Genomic DNA, 18,249 nt, shown 5'->3' with positions numbered 1-18,249 from the left:
ATATACGTGTGTGTATGTGTTATGTATATAGTTTTAAAATATGCCCTATAAATTTTTTAGTTTTTCCCTTGGTCTTTTGCAAAAGCAAACAAATCCTCAAATATACTTACAGCTACACCATAAAAATGACCTTAAATTATTGGGAAAGGAAGGGGGTGTACTCTCTTTATGAAGGTAGAGAAATAAGAAAAATACAATTAAAAATGTTTTTATCTATGCTGAATTAAGAACATCCTACCATGTGAGAGTTACCCGTTTTGTTATTTTTTAAAAAATTACCCACCTCCACCCATTCCAAAGAAACACATTCTCCAAGGATTCTGAAAGCTTACTGGACTCTGAGGACACTAATTTCCTAAGAAAACTAAGAAAGCAGTGCTGTCCAGTGCAGAAATAGACTATTCTTCAGTTTAATAAAGTGAAAACAAATATTTGTCACTTAAGTTTTTGAAAAACAATGGAAAATGTATATGTACGTAACTGAAATGCCATCCATGAAACAGTTACAACCAACAAAATAAGGAAGGCTTATGTTTCTATTTTACTTCAAAAGGAACAAATCAATTGGTCATCAGTCTTATAAGTTCTGGATTTGCCACCACCTCCAGAAACCGTACAAATGGATAGTTCTTTTGTTTTACTTATTTATAACATATATATCACATAAGGCAAATTCACTTCATGCTTTACTTCAGTAAAATGGGGAAAAAAGCTTTCTCTGCAATTGGCACTAAAGTTGTTTTAAGTTCTTAATAGCAAGGAGATACATCCAACTATAAGCAGAATGAACACAGTCATAATACATATCAAATCAAAATTATTTCCTTTATATAATCAGCAATGAGTAACTCCAGAGGTAGTATGGCAGAAACGAGCATGGATCCTATCAGGCCACAACCAAGACAAAATTACTATTTTTTTCTATGGTTTTGACCATAAATTGCTTTACACATTTAGGACCGGAATAAAAACCACTTTCACCAGAAATCTTGGCCCATAAATTCAACTGACATATCAATTTACATCTTTCAGGACTGCAGATATAAAAAATGTAAAGTATAAAATTACGTAAGTTTGAAATGGTTTTAATTGTATTCATTAAAAATATTTACATTTCCCAGTACTTACTTGACAAAACCCCCTTGCAATATAATTCTACTCTAAACTTTTATTTATAAAATGAGGCTCACTTATGACATTTCAATGACTGCGATATTGCAAATTACTTACATTCTGTAAAATATCTTACGAACTTTCATATCAAAGGTAGTTTATATTGGATTATCGGAAACCCAATAGAGCCCACAGATGAGCTTCCTATAGTTCTTTTCATTAATGCTTGGAAAGCATGTGAACATGAAAAGTGCTGTTAAGTGCTATCATCTCCCTTAAATTTTCACTTATACTGTGTGCACATTGTGAAATAAACACATATGCAGCATGTCCATGTTTTGATATGTATTTTTTATTTCCCTGCAGTTTTCACTTATCAAGAACAAGTAACAGGGAAAGTTGTCTGAACTAGTGCATAAACAAACATTCTGAAACACCACTACACGTATCTAATTTACAAGAACCGTATAAAAAAAGTCACTAAAACACTACACTATGAAGGTGTCCAACGCTTACAGTCAGACTTTTTCCAACCCGTTACTTGCCTTGTAGCCACAGGAAAACTCTCCAAAATTGAAAAGACAATCTTGCCACAACCCTCCCCCCTCCCAACACCTGGGATGGCTCGATATCTAGACTTCCAATAATTATTGCAATGACATAATGCAATACATACCTGGTAAAGTATCTTTTATGTGGTGTGTTACAGTTTTAAAGCCAGTTAAAATATGCAGCCTTCAGATAAAATGTAATCCTCGAAAAATTTTCATATCTGCACAGTTTAAATGTGCTAGATGCATAATTTTTCCTATTCCATTTTTTGTGTAATTATTTTTTATAAATTGGTATTATAAATAGAAATATACATTCAAAATATATGGAAAAGTGAGTTACTACATTAAATTTGCATGTATCGATCCATCCCTTTCCCCTGCACAGTAATAGAAAATACTAATTTGCCTTGAACTTCATATTTGACAGTGAAATGCCACTAAAGTATTTACCAAAAAGTCCATCTAGTCAAATTGTGAAACAAAATGAACCAAGTGAAAACTTTACAGTTCCTTTAGAAAAAAATTACAAGAATTTCATTTCCTAGCTATGAATCTTTAACTTTTTAGACACAAAGTTGGATTTATTTTTACAAGATACAAAATGTAAACATGGCAAAATAAATAGTTAAAACAAGTGATGCAGGATCCCATTTCATGCTCATGATCCCATTAAAGAATTATTTTTTAAAATCCATTCAGTTGCAAATTCAAGTGCAAAAGCATGATGATGAATATCTACTATTCAAGTAACAGAAATAATATTGATGATACAAATAAACTATTTTACAAGGTAGTGATTTTCCCAATTTTACAAAATATACATCATACATGGATTTAACATCCAATATACTATAGTCCATTTAGGTCCATTGTTACACTCTGTGATCCACAGAGTGTTGCCTTTTGCATTCAGCTGGAATATGAATGACTGCACACCATCAGCACAGGTCAGAGCCACATGTTTTAGGTTATGTCACTTCCATAGCTACTGTTGTCTCTGCTATTCCATTTAAGCCCAATCTTTCTGGTTCGTGGTTCTCTCTATGGTAAAGCAAAGAATAAAATAAACATTAATACTCTCTAGAACATGATGCTACCACTTAGTATTTACAAAAACATTGTTATGTAACTACAACTAAACATGACTTCCCAAGAACAATTCCCATTTTTACGATTTCTAGATAGGAATGAGAAAATTTTTCTTCAGCTCAGAAATTCCAATAATTCCTAATTTTTTTATAGCTATTTACTTAGGAAAGATAATAATTTAACATAACATTTCAGTAGAAGCCAATGAGAAATTACTTATGAAATATGTATCACAGGACAAAACAAGTTTTTCTTTTTTTTTTTTTTGAGAGATGAAGCATATGACACTCAAAAAGAATAATCATTAGGAGCACAGTATTACTGAAATTACTTTCCACTAGAGTTTAATTCTATAGGCCTAAGATCATGTATTAACCTATGCAAATCGATTTTTTTCTGATTCATTGTTCTCCTTGTCATAGACAGAAATATAAAAACATTCTAAAATATATTATAGATGTACGTTAATCCTGGAATATTCTCATTTTTAATACACATAAAGTAATTTACTTTCCCTTCGTGTATGATGCTAAAGAAAACACAAATTTGGATGTGAAACCTAAACTCTGGCACGGAGTTAATCATAACAACTCTCATCTTCCAGACTGCCTAAACTATAAAACACTAGACAAGAGTAACTTCATGCCTGTAATCCCAGCACTTTGGAAGGCTGAGGCGGGTGGATCAACACATCAGGAGATTGAGACCATCCTGGCCAACATAGTGAAACCCCGTCTCTACTAAAAATACAAAAATTAGCCAGGTGTGGTGGCATGTGCCTGTAGTCCCAGCTACTTGGGAGACTGAGGCAGGAGAATCGCTTGAACCCAGTAGGCGGAGCTTGCAGTGAGCTGAGATCGTGCCACTGCACTCCAGCCTGGGCAAGAGAGCAAGACTCCATCTTGGGGGTGGGGTTGGGGGGAGCGGGGAAGAGTAACTGAAGCTTCTAACATAGACTGTGATGTGTTTGACAATTTGATGTCCTTTTCTTTCTTTTCCTTTCTCTCTCTACTACTACTCTCCCTTTCTCTAACAATCCTACTAGGTTGGCATTTAAGCACCCTACTAGGTACCTTAAACAAATAACTAAGTCACAGAACTTTATACAGATCTTCAATATCTACTGAAAATCAAGTCTGTCAATAAACACCTATTGCTTGAGCAGTGTAAAAAAAAAGTCTTTTTCTTCCCACAAGACAGCCAGCACAAAGGGAGAATCATCACTGAAACACACACACACACCTTGCTATGCTGCTGATGGCACTGCTGGGAGTAACCTTTGGCACTCTGTCCATACTGGCAGCAACTGTGGCAAGTTTTAAGGCTGTTGGCGATGGTGCTGAAGTCCGTGTATTGATATGCACATTGACTGGAGAAACAACACTGACATTATTGAGGTGCACTGCATTTGTCAGGCAGGAATTGTTCATGGGAAGTGTCTGAGGACTGCTTGTGCACAATGCTGGGATTAAGTGGTTTGTAGTGGTGTGGCCAACTGTCCTTACAAGTTGTACAGCTGAAATCCCTGGGCTAGATGATAAAGCCATATTGGTGGAGTATAATGTTTTAGAGGTTCCTGAAAAAGAAAAAAGTCATTCAATTAGTATCATGAGACATCAATAAAACTATTTTTAGACTTTTAATAAAAATAAATAAAATATTTGTATTTGAATTGAATGCCAAGTTAACTTTTCACACACTGATCTCTCCAAAGGGAGCTTCTGATCACTAAGTAGAATGTACTAATCTGCTACAACCCCCAAAACATCCACTTTTCTACTGGTCTACAAAAAAGAGCTTTGCAAAGTATTCTGCCACCTATATCTGGCAACTGTGGAGTTAAGTATAACAGGACAGATGGAAATGACAGTTGGGTTTCCCTAAGAATGCACATATGCATGAATATTAGTAAAAATGGACAATCAGGCTCATGAGTATATATAAAAGCAACTGGAAAATCCTAGGGTCTGAGAGGTAGCTGAAAGATGATAGGAATAGCAAGTTTTTGCAGACTCAGGGTACTAAGAAGCAGACAGGGTTTCATGGCAATACTCTATCTAAAGAGGGGGAGCCAGAGGAAGTATGCCTATGAGTGGTATGTAAGAGTGGGAGGGCAAACCTGATTTCCAGTTTATTACTGTCCTGGGTTATATTTCACCTTTTTATCAATGCATGGATGATTGAATGGGGATGGTTAGCTCAACAGATTTCCTAAGATGTGAGGCAACTGACAGTATGTGAATGAAACCAGGAAGGGTAGTGTTACACAGGTATGTATTCGATGGATGAGGGGGAAAACAAGGAGTAGATTCTACGTGAATTCTAGAAACATCTAGCTATTTCCCCCCTATCTTTCCAAAGAAATCCTAAAGAGTCCTGACTGACTTCTTATACACATTTTCCCCTTGGATAAAAAAACAAAAACCATACTCCCAATCACTGAGTTACAACTTCAAGAAAGTAGGTACCATGTGAAACCCCAGCTGTACCTGAAGGCTGGACAACACCGTTTATGTTGTTGTGGCCAGTGTTCTGTTCCTTGGCTACCTCACTGCGACTTGGAACAGGTGCACTGACCACTGCAGATGCAGCAAAGTGGGCGCTTGCTGAGTCAAGTGTTTTAGACATACAGTCAGAGGTGCTTGAGCCCTATAGAATGAACAAAGTTAAATTCTCTAATTTTTAGATGTAATTTCATGAACATATTAAGGGATGGGGCAAACCCAAGAGGCTGTTGCCTTTCTAACCTTGAACAATTATAAGTGTTTAGATTAAGAGATCTAGGATTCCATAGACGATTTTTGGCATATGAAGCAGGGAAGTGAACAAAAACTGGGAAGTTATTTCTGAGAAAGAACTAGAGATTAAATAACCCAAGGCTTTAATATTCTATTAATTTTTCCAGTAAATATTAATGAATGATTTTAAAAATGCTTGACAAACTAGATACTTGGATAAAATGAAATCACAGAGATGATTAATAGACATTTTTGTCACAACGTGAAAACCTATCTTGGCCTAACCCTGAAACAGGCTGAAAATACTTTAGGCTGGTTAACCAAGAGACTCAGAAAAAGCAAACAAAGTAAAGTTAAATAGCCATTCCTCCTTCATTCTGTATAAAACTGGTTACTAAGACCTACAGCCCTAGTCCTTGAGCAAGTCCCACATACACCTGGATGTCACAGGAGTGTTGGGTTCCAAAGTCACTGAGATATTCATGTTACTGGAGTCAGGATCTTTAAAGTCAGTGTACTGACCGTTTGAGAATGGGCTGAACCACAACAGGCAGATTCTAGCCTTAGAGCTCACAAAATATAACCAAGATTGAGTAAATCTCAGTTACTACTTAAGAAGTGATTTTAGAATTATAGAGCAATAAAATTTAAGACCTAAAATGCAAGGTTTATGTTTTTCAGGTGGTTCAAATTTGAAATAGATTTCTTAGTTTTGTTTTTAGTGGCTTAAAATAGAAATTTATTATCATATAGTTCTGTAGGCCAGAAGTCCACAATGAAGCTTATGGGGTTAAAATCAGGGTGTTGGCAAGGCTGGCTCCTTTTGGCAATTATGGTTTTATGAAGTATTTGTATTCTTTTTTTTTTTTTTTTTGAGACGGAGTCTTGCTCTGTCGCCCAGGCTGGAGTACAGTGGCCGGATCTCAGTTCACTGCAAGCTCCGCCTCCCAGGTTCCCGCCATTCTCCTGCCTCAGCCTCCCGAGTAGCTGGGACTACAGGCGCCCACCACCTCACCCGGCTAGTTTTTTGTATTTTTTTTTTTTTTTTTTTTTTTTGAGACGGAGTCTCGCTGTGCCGCCCAGGCTGGAGTGCAGTGGCCGGATCTCAGCTCACTGCAAGCTCCGCCTCCCGGGTTCCCGCCATTCTCCCGCCTCAGCCTCCGAGTAGCTGGGACTACAGGCGCCCGCCACCACGCCCGGCTAGTTTTTTCTATTTTTAGTAGAGACGGGGTTTCACCGTGTTAGCCAGGAGGGTCTCGATCTCCTGACCTCGTGATCCGCCCGCCTCGGCCTCCCAAAGTGCTGGGATTACAGGCTTGAGCCACCGCGCCCGGCCTTTTGTATTTTTTAGTAGAGACGGGGTTTCACCGTGTTAGCCAGGATGGTCTTGATCTCCTGACCTCGTGATCCGCCCGTCTCGGCCTCCCAAAGTGCTGGGATTACAAGCTTGAGCCACCGTGCCCGGCAAGTATTTGTATTCTTATCTCTAGCATCTTTATTTAGTTGTGTCTACAAACAACTTCCCTTAGTGGCAATTTTCTTCTTCATTTTTAAAAACTTTTATTTATTTATTTATTTGAGACACAGTCTGACTCCATCACCCAGGCTAGAGTGCAGTGGCGCGATCGTAGCTCACTGAAACTTCCACCTTCAGAGTTCAAGTGATTCTCATGCTTCCGTCTCCCAAGTAGCTGGGCTTACAGGTATGTACCACCATGCCCAGTTAATTTTTGTATTTCTAGTAGAGACAGGGTTTTGCCATGTTGGCCAGGTTGATCTTGAACTCCTGACAGCAAGTGATCTGCCCGCCTCAGCTGCCCAAAGTGCTGGGATTACAGGCGTGAGCCACCGTGCCTGGCTGCAATTTTCTTCAATAGGAAAATGTGATTCACAACGGTAAGGTGTTATGCTGTTAATATATCGCACAATTCAACTGAATTACCGCCCAGCTTATGAAGCACATCCACATGGCACTTAAACACACAGTTTAGGAAGTGGTTAGGAAAGTTATATCTTTCAAAAAAATCTTCTTTGGGGGAGTAGAGGTGGAGAATGATTCTCACAACTACATATATAATTACTTCTATAAATTCTCAACCCTTCAAAAAATTTAAAATACCACATCTGGCTCCAGAACTCTTCTCAAAGTATTACGAGACTAGTTTATAAGCTAGTCACTTAAAATTACGTACATTACCTGAAAAGAAATTCAGGTTAGAGCCCCCAAATCAAGAGTGGCAAAACCAAGATTATCTTCTTGGTATCTGACTAGACTAAAATGGAATAAAACTACATACTGATGAAAGAAACAGACATAACTATGAAGAAAAGAGCAGTTTACCTGTGCTTTTGGATGTGTCTGTTGTGAGGAATGCTGAGATTGCTGTTTCTGCTGAAGCTGGGCAAGTTGCTGCCTTTGCATCTGAACTAACTGCTGCTGATGTGTCTGAAACTGCTCTTCCGTGATACCCCCTGTTACTGGTAAACAACATGAATTTTGGAAATGAGTGCGTTTTACAAGATTTTTAATAACACAAGCAGAATATAAACTTACTCCACAATTAAGATGAAAGCAATAACAAACTACAACATGGATTATCAGAAAATAATCTAATGAAAATGGCAAATCTTTCAGCAAGTGTGGTGTATGCTTGTATCTGTGATCTCCATCACATGCTAAGAAAAGTGCCTAAATGTAGTTTTTGTTGAATAATATAGTTCTAACATGAATATTTTACCATTTATGCAGACTTAATATCTTTGAGACCACTCTTAATTCTCTACATTATGACGAGCAAGTAATGAAAAAAACTTTGATTTATTCATGTTAATAATAATAAAATAATGACTAAGTTATAGCCTTAATAAGAAAGCAGGACCATCTGCAAGACTGTCAATGATTTTTACTGCTGGTTTCATATAATATTGAAGTGAAAATATTTTATTCTCTGATTACAAATCAAAGTAGAGAACAACATTCATCTAACATAACCATAAACTATAATTTAAGCCAATAGATTCAATGTCTAAAGTAAATCCATCTATAAAAATATGGGCTAGAAATCAGACAAGTATTCAGAAAACTGAAGATAATATGTATCCTCAGATGTAATAAATTCTATTGTGACCAACTGTGTTAAAAGTGTGTTTCAAATGAAAATAAGACATCTACAACGTTTTTTGAAAAAATCAGCTAAGTTACAGAAACCATTTTTCTCAAAGAAATGTAAACAAAATTTCATTCGTTGATATTTCAGCAGATGATTGATAAATTGATTCAGAGAACACAAAGACATTTCCATGGAAGTCAGTACAATATTAGAGTCAAGAAAAATTAAATGACATTAGAAGAAATGTACTTTAGAGTAATTTTGCTCTATTTTTTTACTGCTCGCTTTCCTTTCTCCCAATTATTTCAATCAACCAATATTTACTATCTACTATAATGCAGAATGCTGCACTAAGAGTTATAGTGAATACAGGGGAAAATAAGAAGAGGATCTCTGTTACAAAGTCCTGGAATGTAGTTGGAAAGAAAAGACAGACATAAGAAATACCAATTAATGAATCAACCTCTACATGCAATTGAGTGATCTAATCAATATGACCTAAAGGAGTTTAGACTGGCAACTGCAGCCTCAATCTAGCTTACTTAACTCTCCCAAGTTTTCTGTTGAGTAGGATCACACATAAATAATTTTAAAAAAAATTTATGGTAAATTAGACATATAACAAGTTATGCCTAGTACAGTATATTTCTATGACAAAGGAGTTATGTCCCAGAAATGAACAAAGCTTTGGATATACTCTCATTTCTATTCCACAATATTACCATTAAAATTTGTATTGGACTAGAAGGGGAAAACAGTTCTTAGATAGCAATGTTATTTTTAAAAGATTCAAAACCTTGGGGCTATTACAGTGCTCACTCTAAAATTTTAAAATTACCTGTATTTTTGAAGTACACATTAGTTATCTTACTGAATTACCAACAAAATCAAATGTCTTTCTTTGCACATGTTAAATTCACTGCAAGTGTTCTATTTTTAAATGAAAAAAAATTTTTTAAATTCTAAATTTATAATCTTCAAACTCAAATGAAAATGTGAAGTATTCATGAATTTCCAGCTGTTTGAAAACCTTGGGGAAAGAGATGAAAAATAGTTTTATTAGATACAAAGACAGAAAGAAAAATCTTAAATTAAACCCAAATAAATCTGTTTAAGTCCTATGTGTACAGTTCACCAATTCAAAAGAAATGGACTTGGAAGCTGGTATTATTACAACAGTCCTTAAGTCCAGTGTCAAGTGTGTTCAGAGTTGAGCTTTATACTCTGGTGAAAAGGTGAGAGGCACAATGATTAATATTAAGTGAGGAATAAGCCAAATAAGAATATATATCAAAATTGAGAGAGAAGCAAGAATGAGAATTTTTTCTTCTTTCTAAAATCTTTTAAGTCAGCTGATAAAATCTTACTAATTCAGAATAAAGTATGTATCTAAATTAGTAGAAAGAACAAATTCCTGTTTTTTGGAGGCAGAGTCTTGCTCTATTGCCCAGGCTGGAGTGCAGTGGTACAATCATAGCTCACTGCAGCCTTGAACTCCTGGGTTCAAGTGATCCTCCCGCCTCAGCCTCCTGAGTAGTGAGTAGTTGGAACTACAGGTGCATGGCATCACACCTGGCTAATTTTTTAAATTTTTTGTATACCCAGGGTCTCATTATGTCAGCCCAGGCTGGCCTCCAATTCATGGCTGCAAGTGATCTTCCCGCCTCAGTCTCGCAAAGTGCTGGAATTACAGGCATGAGCCACTGTGACCAGCCCAAACTGCTACTTTTTAACAACAACAAAAATATTTTTGGGGTTGGTAGATCACAGATAAAATATTGCCAACTAGCTGCGTTCTACTTGCTTTTATGAACACATGATCATTTGTGTACATATTAAAAAGGGAAACAGATAAAACTAGCTGTTTTTTTTGGGTGTCTGCATTTACTGTCCTGTCTTCTTCAGACCATTAATTTGCTCAGGAACCTTATTCTTTTCTCCTCATAGGAAACTCAGAAAATTCCAACCTAGTCGCAATCCAAATTATTCAGACTAATGGTCAGTGTTTCTTAACCTTTTTAAACCTAGGTGGACTTTGATACTAAAATTCTCATTTCTGATCCCATTTCTGGTTAAGAATCACTGACACAAATTTAATTTAATTCTATATGTATATGCTCTTAAAAATTACATTCATTTTTTTTCTTTTCCCCCTCACCTGAATCTCAGTATGTTATATCCATTCTTGGCATCTAGCTCTTTATTATTAAGCAAGGTATTCTGTGCTTGCAACAAGCTGATTTTCCTCATTCAGAATTTTCTAGAGCACAATTTATTATTACTTCAAAACTTTAGACAAAAATCGCCAAGAGTAAGCAATGACACAAAATTGGAACATATACAAAACATCCTTTCTAACTCCTTTATTATTTTGGGGTGGAGGAAAAGTGGTATGAAATGTATAGTTTTAATAGCATGGACACAATGTTGAACTGCAATTCTCAGGGTTCTCAGGGTTTACTTACTTGTTGGTGGGGGGAGCAGGAGAAATTTGACTGAAAGCACTTTCTCTACTAATTATTTTTTCTTTTATAAGTTACTGAAATACATCCAGAAGAGATTTCTTACATTGCTCTGGATTACCAAGAGGCACACATTAAAGTACATCAGAAAGAAGTAATAGTTATAGAGTGAACAAATCTGTTTCAGAATAAGATACAAGATAGGAACCCAGCTTTGGGTGAGGTGATGGTGGCACCAAGGGCAAGTGGTAATGTACAAAAGGGAAATTGAGATTCTCTGCTTCTCTTGCTTAGGGTCAAGCCAAGTTCTTTTCACTAGCTGATCTTAAGTTGCTAGCTTAAAAGTGAAATTCATGCTGGTCATAAATCTATCCCATCACATGCCCAGAAATCTTATCAATTTAAAAGTAACCATAAATCTGATTGTTTTGTGAAGGTAGGAGTATTTTAATACTCCAGATAGATGAGAAGTATTCCTTCCCTAAGTAAAATGTTTTGCAAAACTTCCTGGGTAACACATTCTATATAACACATTCGGCATACTTGTTATACGATTTTCCCTTTTATATACCCAAATACGTAATTCAGGACATTAGTAACATACTTGTATTTCCAGATATGTTGTATACAGAACAGTCTGTTTTTCACGAAAGCCCCTCACCTTTCTGGCTATCTTCTACAAATCTGATTCATTACCTATCTCGTAATTACCAGTCTACTTTTATTCCTCAGATAAATCCATATGCCTTTTCTTAAGTATCTGTCACCATCCTTGGAAAGCAGACTTTGTTTTCAAAGGTCCCAGCCATCCCTCATTTCATCCTTTGCCTTTTAGGTGTGTAGTTCCTGTATGGTGCTCTGCCTAGGGTGACTTCTTAGTGATCAACTAAAAACATACTCTGTGTACCTCCACAGATTTTACACTAACACAATGATTATACAGCTTTAGGTCCCTGCTTCTTAAGCTTGTGCCCAGAGGTATTCTTGAGTATATGGGAAATCTTTGTTAACTCTGTATTGTTTTTGTTGACAAATGAAAAGAACAATCTAAACAGAAATACACTCTGGATCTTCTGGATGATCATCCCACAACAGAGTAGGAACACAGGATTTTTGTGCTTGTGCCTTTGTTTTTTCATCATCTCTTAACTTTTAATGCAGTGCTTCTTAAACTGGGCTAAGATGGATTCTTGGGAAGCCATGAATTTTTCAAATACTAGCCTCGACCACATTTTCACAGCTTAATGAAGAATACTTAATTTGGCAGTAAAGATTATTTAAGAGTCAAAAAAGAATACATTATCTAGTATTTCTTCATCTACCAGGTCAGTCTTTGTTACAAGTTTTTTTTTCCTTTTTTTCTTTTTTAAGAGACAGGGTCTTTGCCTGGGTGCAGTGGCTCACATCTGTAATCCCAGGACTTTGGGATGCCGAGGCGGGTGGATCACCTGAGGTCAGGAGTTCAAGACTAGCCTGGGCAACATGGTGAAACCCTGTCTTTGCTAAAAATAAAAAAATTAGCTCGGCGTGGTGGCTCGTGCCTAAAATTCCAGCTACTTGGGGGGCTGATGCATGAAAACGGTTTTGCCTGGGAGGCGAAGATTGCAGTGAGCCGGAATCATGCCACTGCACTCCAGTGTGGGCGAGAGAACAAGACTCGTCTCCAAAAAAAAAAAAAAAGAGAGAGAGACAGGGTCTTGCTATGTTGCCCAGGCTGGTCTCAAACTCCTGGCCTCAAGCCATCCTTCCACTTTGTCCTCACAAAGTGCTGAGATTACAGAGGTGAGTCACTATACCCAGTATTACAAGAGTTTTGGTATATGCTTTATCGAAGATACCCTGACTATATGCAATTTTTGTTTGTTTTAAAGGACAGATCTGGGGCAGGATTAAAGGGTAGAGAGAGGGATCTTACATCAAATCTTCTGGGTTAGAGTGGGAAGTCAAATGAAAGTTCATATAAACCACTGGAGCTACTCTGCTGACAAACATATCCAGGAGGGTTGACATTACCTTTCCAGGACTATATACATCTTACAAATGTAACTCTTACAGTGAAAGGCAAACTAACGAATAAACAGTCTTTGTGGGTGGGGAGTGGAAAGGTGAGGGGATTTGGGGAATGGAGAACAAATAGATGTGAGAATAATGAAAAAAAGACTAAAAATCCATTTAAACTTCTGAAACCCAAGCCAAATATTTACAATTGAAACTTCGTTATTTCCTTTTATAGTCTAACTAAAATATTTTAATCCCTTAGGTCTGAATCCATTTCTCACCTCTGGAAGCAACCCCAATCCTTAGCTAGATGCTAAATCACATTATACCAATCCTAAAACTATCATAGTTGCACACATTTATGACAATTTAAGAATGAATGGGAAGAGAAACTGAAAAAACTAAGAATCAGGAATTTCTCTTGGAAAACTTTACAAACTTAATGATTTTAGAAATTGGTAATATTAAGATATTTAAAGTTGTCAAAAAGGCTACTGGTATCTATTCTGTATATTATGACGGGTAAGAAAAGAAAAAAGTATCATGCTAATTTGCAACCATGCATGAGTGAAAACTAAAACTAAATGTAAATTAATCTGTCCTTTCAAATCTGAAAAAGCAAAGCACTTTTAGATACAAAATGTATTTTCTTGAGTTCTGGATTAGAACATCATCTCAGAGAATAATACTGTAGTTTCAAAGGATTATCCCCTGTTTATGTGAAGAAATTACATTCTTCATGTACATATTACAATTTGCATGTGCTATTAATTAAGTTCTTTGAAGGTAAGGGTTGTCTTGTAAAACTTTGCAACTTTTAAACATTTAACCCAGTGTTTCCCATATAACAGATACTAAATGATGTATGAAATTAATTTCTCTTGGTTATTCAATTGTCATGTTCACCACAATCAATCTATTCTTTATCCTGCTTTTTTTCTTTGACAAGTGTTTTTCAATTAAGAGAATACACCTTTATTTTACTTAAAGGTTAACAAAACACATCTCTGCTTTCAAATGAAGTCTTTAGTTTTGGTTCCAATACCTAGGATACAGTTTTCAATTTTCCTTTAAGTATCTAAAAGATAATGCACACACACACACATATATATATATATATATGTATGTATGTGTATATATATATTTTTTGAGTCAGGGTCTTACTTTGTCACCCAGGCTGGAGTGCAGTGGCAGGATCTTGGCTCACTGCAGCCTCTACTTCCTGGGTTCAAGAGATCTTCCCCCCTCAGCTGGGACTAGAGGCACGTGCCACCATACCCAGCTAACTTTTGTATTTTTAGTAGAAACTGGGTTTTGCCACGTTGCCCAGCCTGGTCTTGAACTCCTGGCCTCAAGTGATCCACCTGCCTCAGCCTCCCAAAGTGCTGGGATTACAGGCATGAGTCACCGTGCCTGGCCTAGAATATATTTTGGACACATGGATTATGACTCAGAAAACATTAATCAGGGCTATTAACAACATTTAAGAGAAAATTATTTGCCACTAGCCCTCAATTCCACATAAGATGCAGCCCTCTTTTTAATTTTTGTTTAAGAACTAAGGAATTTGTGATACAAATAAAGTGCATTATGTTTCTATTTCTGATTAAACTCATTTGCTGGGATTTCCCAGCTGTGAAATGGACAATTCAGTACTAATAATCTGTTTAGTTCAGTGTTACTCTCTGCCAGGGAAAAGTATAATCCAGTGTTAGTCTTGTTCCCTTATTTTTTGTCTTGTTACTCTTTTTTTTTTTTTTTGAGACGGAGTCTCGCACTGCTACCCAGGCTGGAGTGCAGTGGCCGGATCTCAGCTCACTGCAAGCTCCGCCTCCCGGGTTCACGCCATTCTCCTGCCTCAGCCTCCCAAGTAGCTGGGACTACAGGCGACCGCCACCTCGCCTGGCTAATTTTTTTGTACTTTATAGTAGAGACAGGGTTTCACCGTGTTAGCCAGGATGGTCTCGATCTCCTGACCTCGTGATCCGCCCATCTCGGCTTCCCAAAGTGCTGGGATTATAGGCTTGAGCCACCGCGCCCAGCCTGTCTTGTTACTCTTAAAATCATGTGTTTGGTTTTTTTAATCTGTGTGTCTTGAACACTTTCCTTCTGCTTGTTCTTAGTGGGCTTGGTCATGAGAGCACAGTTGTGTCTTGTTACTCTTAAAAACAACTGTGCTCTCATGACCAAGCCCACTAAGAACAAGCAGAAGGAAAGTGTTCAAGACACATAGATTAAAAAAACCAAACACATGAGGATCCCATTCTTTTGTTGTATTCTTAAATACATGAGGATACATCCATCAAAGGTAAAAATATAGTTTTCTAAAACTCCCTCATCCTTCTATTTAGGTAGATGAGGAAATTCCTATCCGTATTCATGGAATTGTAACTGAATTCACTTAAAATTATTATCTAACCAGAACTAAGAAATCTATATAATGAATGTAACTGATACAAATCATTAAATTATAAGTTTTCAATTATTTTTTTAAATGCTGTTAATGTATTTGTATTGCCATGCCTATTATTTTAAAACAAAATATATCTGTTGAAAACAAAAAACCTTGTGGTCCCAGTGACTAGAGGAGTCACAGTCAGTTAAGAAGAATGAGTTCAAACAAAATCTTTTACTCTAGGAATAAATTACTAAATAAGACAGATATGATTTCAAAACACTGAATTCTAATGTACCTTAGTTGTTGCTTAAGTCTTAAAAATTTTTTAAGGAAAGAAATGGTACTGTGTTGAGGGTATTAAAAAATTTCAGATAGGAGAAATCACACAGACCAAAAAGATTATTTTTTTTCTAATGGTAAGGTAAAGATAAAAACACAAAAAAACTTGTTGTCTATGATGTTAACATTGCCTACTTGTGACTTAAATTCCCTGAGAAGTACATGCACACCTAACGTAACAGTTTAAATGCTCATTTTCTGTTGTATGGCAGTGTCATAGGATTACAGAGGTGACTATAATGGAACTATTTAAGTCGTATTAACTTATATTTTGGACCAATACATATGTCGCATTGATGATATAACAATATATACAACACATATATACTTTCTGGAAAAAAGTCAGGTTAAATCTAGAGTTAATCTGGAATGTATAGTACAAAGCTGAAAATATCTGGCAATGTTCACGCTGAGAAGGAAGATATTAAAATCACTTTTTAATGTGGTATATATCACCAGAGAAAACAATCAGCCTACGGTCAAATGTAATTATAAATGCCTCTATATGGTATGTTTTAAACTCTCTTTTTGGGAAAAATTATTTTGAGAATGTTTAGTACAGGAATTCCATTTAGCTAAATAAACTGGAACTTTGTCTTAGAGCTGGCTGAAAAAAGATCTGATTTAGTATTTGTCAACTTTCTACTATCTTTAGATTTCTAATAATCCTGCAGCCTCAAATTGTATTACGCATTTATCCATTTCAGCTTCAAGCACTCTTTCAACTTCACAGACTCATGAACTTTATATAATGGGAGGCCATTTTCCTTACTTAAGTTCGTTTAGGAGAAAATTAACCAACCAATTTGGATAAATGATATGCCAATTTCTAATCATTCAAACAAATCCAATATTTCATTATAACCTTTAAACAAATCACTGTATGAGTCAAGTTGGAAAAGAGGCAGTTCAGTAGCTAAAAGAGACTGATTATTGAGACCAATCAAGCTAAAGTGATTTATGATCACTTTAAAGAAGTTTAATATGATAATTTCACATGCTAGAATGCATCATCTAGGAAATAATTTAGAAATACAAAAAAAAAAGGTATCAACAGTGTAAGTCTCTATGTTAGTCTTGGGATACAATGCATATATACAATGTATACATTATAAAGATATTTATAAATTATACATACTTGCATACATGTGATAAACAGACCACAGAAGAAAACAAATCAAAATTGTACCTTAGATTCTCCAGATATTATACATTATTTACAATGTACATATCATAAAAATATTACATTAATTTGAATACATCTCTTAAAAATGAAAAAACTTCCTGATCTAACTAGAGGTAAGCTATCGGACAAAAATTATTATTCATAGGGGCTGGGCACAGTGGCTCATGCCTATAATCCTAGCACTTTGGGAGGCTGAGGCAGGTGGATCACCTGAGGTCAGGATTTCGAGACCAGCCCGGCCAACATGGCGAAACCCTGTCTCTACTAAAAATACAAAAATTAGCTGGGCATGGTGGTGCGCTCCTGTAGTCCCAGCTATTTGGGAGGCTGAGACAGGAGAATCGCTTGAACCCAGGAGGCGGAGGTTGCAGTGAGCTGAGATCACGCCACTGCACTCCAGACTGGGTGATACAGCGAGACTCCATCTAAAAAAAAAAAAAAAATTATTCACAGGGAGTCTCCTAAACATCATTTTCCAGAAAGAGTTTTCAAAGGTACTCTCAAGGATTAATGGTAACATTTAATCAAAGATTATGCACCAAAATGAAAATTACCTTTAACACAAGCAGTAGATAGTACTGTGCTGTGATTATCTGGTGGCAGCTTATAAGCAGTGTGCTCATAGGGAAGTCTGCATGCATTCTGCCTACATTTACCATACCAGGAAAACACCCGAAATAAATGTCAGTGGTTTTACAGTACTACTTAGGACAATTTGGTTAAAATGTGAGGCAGAACAGTACAATTTTGTTTCTTAGGTTAGGAAAAAAATGCAGTAGGTTAAGTAAAATTCCTTTCCCAATAAATTAAGTAAAAAAGAATAGCAGGATATGCTTTTAACACAGCAACAGCTTACCTGATATGCCATTCTTGCTGGTGTTCAATAAAGCTACAGATGCTGCAGAAACTCTTTTATTGTTCACAGTCTGCCCTGGTTTTCTTGAGGTACATTCTTCACTATCACTGTCCTGTAAATTTAGTAGCCTTGGCTGGAAACACTGTAGTCGACATGATCTGATATTGCTTAATATTTCAGAAAGGGACAGTCTATTTTCACAATGTTTACTGGAAGCATTGGTCCGAGAGAAATTAGAAGAAAAGTCTATAGTTTGGGAAGAGCTTGAAAAACTATTCAGCATTTCAGGGTCTATCTGTTTTAGGACTGGGTCATGTTCTGTGGATATTCGGTCCATTATGACCCTGAAAAGCAAAATAAAACCAAACATTAACTGAGACAGCTGAACACTTTTTCTTTGTCTTCT

The 18,249-nt window shown here is 36.3% G+C and overlaps 1 protein-coding gene across 2 annotated transcripts in view; it reads right to left on the bottom strand.

The window, feature by feature from the left end:
* Positions 1-523: 523 nt before the first annotated feature.
* The window catches only part of EPC2 (enhancer of polycomb homolog 2), a 153,956-nt gene continuing 136,230 nt past the window's right edge, over positions 524-18,249 (bottom strand). The window contains exons 10-14 of one of the 2 annotated variants that reach the window (XM_010358051.2): positions 17,844-18,187; positions 7,836-7,972; positions 5,246-5,405; positions 3,999-4,332; positions 524-2,708 (exon numbers count right to left, since the gene is read on the bottom strand). In XM_010358051.2, the coding sequence (XP_010356353.1) occupies positions 2,636-2,708; positions 3,999-4,332; positions 5,246-5,405; positions 7,836-7,972; positions 17,844-18,187 (1,048 nt within the window). In that variant the 3' untranslated portion in view covers positions 524-2,635. The remainder of the gene's footprint in view (positions 2,709-3,998; positions 4,333-5,245; positions 5,406-7,835; positions 7,973-17,843; positions 18,188-18,249) is intronic. The other variant, XM_030916585.1, reaches the window with a different exon arrangement.

Source organism: Rhinopithecus roxellana, chromosome 14 (assembly GCF_007565055.1).
Source record: "Rhinopithecus roxellana isolate Shanxi Qingling chromosome 14, ASM756505v1, whole genome shotgun sequence".
Lineage (NCBI taxonomy): Eukaryota > Metazoa > Chordata > Mammalia > Primates > Cercopithecidae > Rhinopithecus > Rhinopithecus roxellana.
Note: the sequence above shows the minus strand (reverse complement) of the source record. Positions and strands in the feature narration are given on the sequence as shown.